Here is a 5234-nt window from a genome sequence, read left to right as displayed (position 1 = left end):
TCGCGGGGATGGTGGGTGCCTTGGTGACGTCATTGCTTTAATCGTCAGTTGCGCAGAGACGGGGTTGGTCACCGCGCTACGTCAGAATGACGGGTCGAGCAAGCAGCAGCCGTTAAACCACCCTCTCTCTCTCTCTATCTCTCGCTCTCTCTCTCTCTCTCTCTCTCTCTCTCTCTCTCTCTCTCTCTCTCTCTCTCTCTCTCTCTCTCTCTCTCTCTCTCTCTCTGTCTCTCTGTACGGGCGGGCCGACGATCCAGGGGTAAAAAAATATATATCGTTCTAAATCTGACGATCTCGTATTCCTACTGGACGCCGTTGTTGATGTCGTCCCGTGGTAAGGTTACGCGCGCGCAGCATCCCTCTAAATCGTTTGCGTTCTCTTGTGCAGAGATACGCGAGCATGGGACAGGGAGCGGTGTCGTGAAGTGAGGCGGAGGGCGCGTGTCGTTGGCGCGCGCGTGGTGTCCGAGTGCCGGCGACGATGGCGAGCTCGGGCTCGGCGATCGACGGGGTCGGCGACGACGGCACAACGGGCGTGCCGGGCGGCGGACCCAGGAATCCCCTCACCTGCGGCGTCTGCCACGACTACTACAACGAGCCCTGTCTGCTCTCCTGCTTCCATACCTTCTGCGCCCGTTGCATCCACGGCCCGCATATCGACGGGACGGTCAAGTGTCCCATCTGCGGGTAGATAACAAAACATGTGACGCGATTTATCCAAAACGGTTGACATTTATTTGCATATACATGCGCAATGATATATTGATATTTTTTTTTTTTACTGCAGTTTAGATTTAAATTTCCATTTGTTTCATCTTGTGCGTAACGTTAAAGAATTATCTACAATCTTATAGAGTATTCTTCAGATTCGATGGTTCCAAAAGAAATCATGAATAATCAAAACGTTTTTCTATTCCGTTGCTTTTTATATATATTAATTGTAATATTATTGAATTATATATAATTTTCTTTACACTATTATAAGTATAATAATATGTAATAATGCTACATATACTATGTTATAATTATCCAGGCAACAAACACAGTTGAAGGATGGAGCACAATTACCACCGCCCGATCAGTTGATACGTCAATTAGTGGAACTGGCAAACTCTGAAAATCCACCATGTGCCAATTGCGACAAACGCGACAAATCCACTATGTTTTTCTGTACAACATGCGGTACGTTCATTAAAGAAAAGTCTTTCGATCAAAAGTTATATTCGGGATATAAAAGAATGTCATATATCGTATATGTTTACAGGACAGGCGCTTTGCACTCACTGCAGAGAACATACCCATCGTGCAAAGATGTTCTCCACTCACGAGGTGGTGCATATGAGCAAATGCGCCAAGGACACTCAACGTCGCTGTCCGAACCACGGCGAGCAGTACATAATGTACAGCCAGAGCGCCAAGTGCATGCTGTGCGCCACGTGCTTCCGCGACACGCCTCCGGATGCGCGGGTGCACTGCGTGGACATCGAGAGCGCCTGGCAGCAGGCCTCGAAGAAGATGGAGCGCGCGGTCAACTCCATTTGCGAGCTCCAGGCCGGCATCAAGGACGGCGTGCTGGCGCTCAAGTCACAGCTGGACGAGCTGCGGCACAGTCTCGAGTCCGAGAAGCGCGCGTTGACCGCCTTCTGTCAAGGTATGCAGGAGGCGATCAACAAGACGCACGCGTACGTCCTCGCGGAGTTGCAGCGTCAATTCGACAGTAAGGAGCGCATGGTGCGTACGCAATTGCTTACGCTGGGTAGCGCGCTACCCGTCCTGCAGATGCATTTAATGCTGTGCACCGCGTTCACCACTGGCGCGACCAAATATCAGTTCCTCGAGCTGGCGCATCCGATGCTGGAACGGCTGAGCCGCGTCGCTCAACTGGGCCACCCGTCGCGGCCACCTCTGCTCGCTGCGCACATCAAGACGAATTATCGGGTCGACTTCGCGCGTGCCTTACATCCGTACATAGGTCAAGTGCAGGTACCGAAGGTTACCGCGGAATCTCTATACGATCAGATGGCAGGCGGTCATACGATAGGCCAGCCGGACCCACAAGTGCTTCAGGTACGCGCAGGATTTGGTCGACGTTATCCTCCGTCCGCATCGTAATCGTCCTTCATCTTTTCGCGTCACAAATTTTCTTTCTGGAATCTATAAGTTATCGCTTGTATTGTTTAAATTCTTTAATTGTATATGAAATTGCTGATACATACCCGATTCGTGTTTTACGCCAGGAATATGTTTTCCCAACAGAGCAGCAAGGTCACTCAAAGGCTGCCGCCGAAGAGCGGATCTGATAGCGGCCCGTTCTCCAATCACTGTCGGACTTTTGACTCCCAGCTGAAGGAACTAAGTCAACAGTTGATGACTGTGAAGGAACGATTGGGCGAGTTGCAACGGGACGTTTCCGTTTTAAAGAGAGCAAACACCCCGCCGTTGGGTACGCGTTACGATCATGTGGCAAGGGATTGCCGTGTGCTCGAGCAACAATTGGAGCATCATCAAATGGAATTGGAGCGACTGAGAAACGTTTTCGACGCTCTCTGGGAGGAACAGATGTGCAGAATTCACATAGAAAAGGAGATTTTCCATTCTCAGGTATAATATGTTCTCCCAGCCAAAGTGTTATAGCCTCGCGTTTGCATTTCTCCGCCTTTTTTTTATTATTTACTCTCATGCTGTTTCTGTCTCCAGATGAATGACATCTTATCGTTGAGGAGCGAAGTGAAAAAGCTGCAAGTGCTCGCTCAGCATCTGGAGCCCTTCGTCAAGTCGTTCTCGATAGGCATCGGCGCTGGAGAAATGAGTGTGGCCGCGGCGGACGCGGCCGATAATCAACACCTACAAGCGTTGCTGGATCATCTGGCGCGCTTACAGATGCAGGAACCACCACCGCATCCACAGGCTCAAGCACCGACGAAGGATCATCGTCATCCACGTAGCACTGCCACGAGTGCCGACAACGCGTTATACATGAAGGGTGAGAAAGCATCTCTCATCGAATGTGTTGGATCGTTCCTTGGAACGCGCGTTCACGATAAAATAACGAAGACACATCGAGAGAATACTCGCATGTATGTTTAATTTAATTGATTGTACGTAGAAACGAAGGAGATTCCGACGCGATGTCGTACGCCGTCCGGTGGTGTTGGCGCCGTTTTGGACTCGAGCGGCAACATAGTCGTGTATGGGACGGCCAAGTCAACCGATCCGAAGCGGGGCATGCTCAGTCAATTGATCGAGAAGGCCAGAACGCAAAAGGACGATCGTAAGAAATCGCCAGGCAGAGAGGACGGCCGTGATCGCAGTCAGAGCCGGCGTTCGCGCAAGTCGCCAGACAGTACGAAGCCGAAGACGCCACCCGGGCACTCATCCGGCAGCAAGATGCGATCGTTGTATCGTTCCCTGAAAGGCGGAGCCGGCGACACTTCCGCCGAAGCGCTTGATCAGGCGGAAAGATGCACCGACTCGCAGCAGCCACAGTCTCATATCGGTAAGAATGGGAGAATCGCAGGATCGTCGTGCTCAAACGAATACTGATACATTATGACACGCAGGTCTTCCTTTGTAGTCCATCGGGGCGAAATTTCGCGGGTTTAGACTTAGAGGCGATAAACATCCGCCAGCCGAATACGTAAAGTTGCTCGTCGTTCACCGCCCACGCTTATATATACACAATATATACAACATATGTAAATATATTATGTACATTTAACGAAAAATATGTCGATATATGTTGACCCACATGTAATCTATCGCACATTTACCATCACGAAGTTAAGTGTCTTGTCGTCGTCGTCTCGCAGCGAACTTTTGTATACATCCGCTGCGTTCGAAGAAGATGAGACCGTCTTCTAAAAGAGTCCCGTGCTTCCAGCAGGCGACGAGGGCGAGTATCAACGAATCTCGGAGGCCTCAAGCATGAGCGAAGCGAAGAAGCGCGTGCAGGCGCAAGTGCACGCGGTCCCGAGTGACGAACAGATGCGGGCGATGCCAAGCAGCAAGGTCCCGAAGATCTACCCGGCCAGCGACTCCGAGGAGTTGTTCTACGGCGACGGGAAGGATGCGAGGAGGCGACGGCGCGCCAGCTGCGACAGTCTGAGCACGACTGGTTCCGGGAATAGCAGGCGGTCGAGCATCGCCGATGGGACGGTAGGTCAACAATCCATCGCACAGGACCCCCGGAAAGCTCTGGTCGTTTTGATCGGATCACGGACGTCGTCGTCTCTCATGCAGAAACAGCGTTCCTGGGAGACCTTCCCGCGGCCCAAGAGCAAGCGTGGCGCTGGTAGCGACGGTGGGGGTGCTTCATCCCTCGGTCAACTGAAGAAAGCGGACAGCTTTGAGGGCCACGAGGAAGCGGTGCGCACCTTGGTACAGGCCGTACAGGAGACGCGCTCTCAGCTACGACATCACCATTTACATCATCATCGTCACCATCGTAAGAGTAAAACGAATTGAGGCGCTTTTTCTCGTTCTCGCTCCCTTCGCAACCCTCCCCCTTCTCGCGCGTCAAAATTACATAAGAAAATATTGTCCGAGGGTATCGAATAGATACCCATCCGCGAGCCTATTGCGTATAGATAGAAAAGAAATGAAAAAGAATGATCAAAAGACTAAATGCCATGCCCTAAGTGGCTTAAGTATAAATGTTATTTATTAGTAAAGAAAGCGTATTGTTGTGAGAGCTGACATATTATCGGTTTTTCGAAGATTTTGGACATTCTACTAGTATAATGATAATAATAATAATGGATATATAAATATAATAAAGGTAATGAAAAAAAGGTCTATATTCTGCGCGATACGGAAAATTAGAAATCTTCGTTATCGAGAGGTAATCTCTCCGTCAAGTGCGCTCTTATCTTTATATTACTTTTCGAGATTCTTTTAAGATCCCGATCAAACGCGTGGTATTTGTATTAATCCAACATTTTTGACGTTTATATTGTGTCCCTCGTCGAAGTTGTATCCCGTACGACAACGTACAATTCTCGCGAAGTACGTTTTATATAGCAATTTAATTACATTCGATAATGAAAGCGTCGAAGATCGGTATCGATTTCACTGTAAATGCAGACGGATTAGAGATGGAAGAGAGTATGATTTACGTCTGCTACTCGTATTGTTGACAAGGTCCGCCTGGGACGGTTGATACGCGTAGAGCCTTGATTAAGGAAGATAAAACGTTTTTTCGAACAAAAACGCGCATGTGCAATGTACAATAATTG

General features: G+C 49.6%; 1 protein-coding gene across 2 annotated transcripts; it reads left to right on the top strand.

Annotated features, from left to right (window-relative positions):
• The first annotated feature begins 214 nt into the window (after positions 1-214).
• Positions 215-4483, top strand: LOC108771439 (RING finger protein 207). Of its 2 annotated transcripts, XM_018536745.1 has the most exons (9): positions 215-259; positions 389-687; positions 1034-1182; positions 1265-2067; positions 2257-2601; positions 2698-2983; positions 3107-3496; positions 3884-4155; positions 4240-4483. In XM_018536745.1, the coding sequence occupies exons 2-9, from the start codon at positions 482-484 to the stop codon at positions 4462-4464; spliced, it is 2676 nt and encodes an 891-aa protein (XP_018392247.1). In that variant the 5' UTR covers positions 215-259; positions 389-481; the 3' UTR covers positions 4465-4483. The 2 variants fall into 2 exon arrangements, with proteins under 2 accessions (XP_018392247.1, XP_018392246.1); XM_018536744.1 differs by having other exon boundaries at positions 3884-4483.
• The last annotated feature ends 751 nt before the right edge of the window (positions 4484-5234 follow it).

The sequence above is a fragment of the Cyphomyrmex costatus genome, unplaced genomic scaffold (assembly GCF_001594065.2).
Source record: "Cyphomyrmex costatus isolate MS0001 unplaced genomic scaffold, Ccosl1.0 scaffold158, whole genome shotgun sequence".
In the NCBI taxonomy this organism is placed as follows: Eukaryota; Metazoa; Arthropoda; class Insecta; order Hymenoptera; family Formicidae; genus Cyphomyrmex; species Cyphomyrmex costatus.
Note: the sequence above shows the minus strand (reverse complement) of the source record. Positions and strands in the feature narration are given on the sequence as shown.

Excerpts from the sequence above, each read along its gene's own strand:
- LOC108771439 (XM_018536744.1), top strand. The coding sequence starts at position 482 with ATGGCGAGCTCGGGCTCGGCGATCGACGGGGTCGGCGACGACGGCACA. Across the intron at positions 2,068-2,256 it reads CGGACCCACAAGTGCTTCAG|AGCAGCAAGGTCACTCAAAG; the intron begins GTACGCGCAGGA and ends TTTTCCCAACAG. Across the intron at positions 3,497-3,883 it reads GCAGCCACAGTCTCATATCG|GCGACGAGGGCGAGTATCAA; the intron begins GTAAGAATGGGA and ends TGCTTCCAGCAG.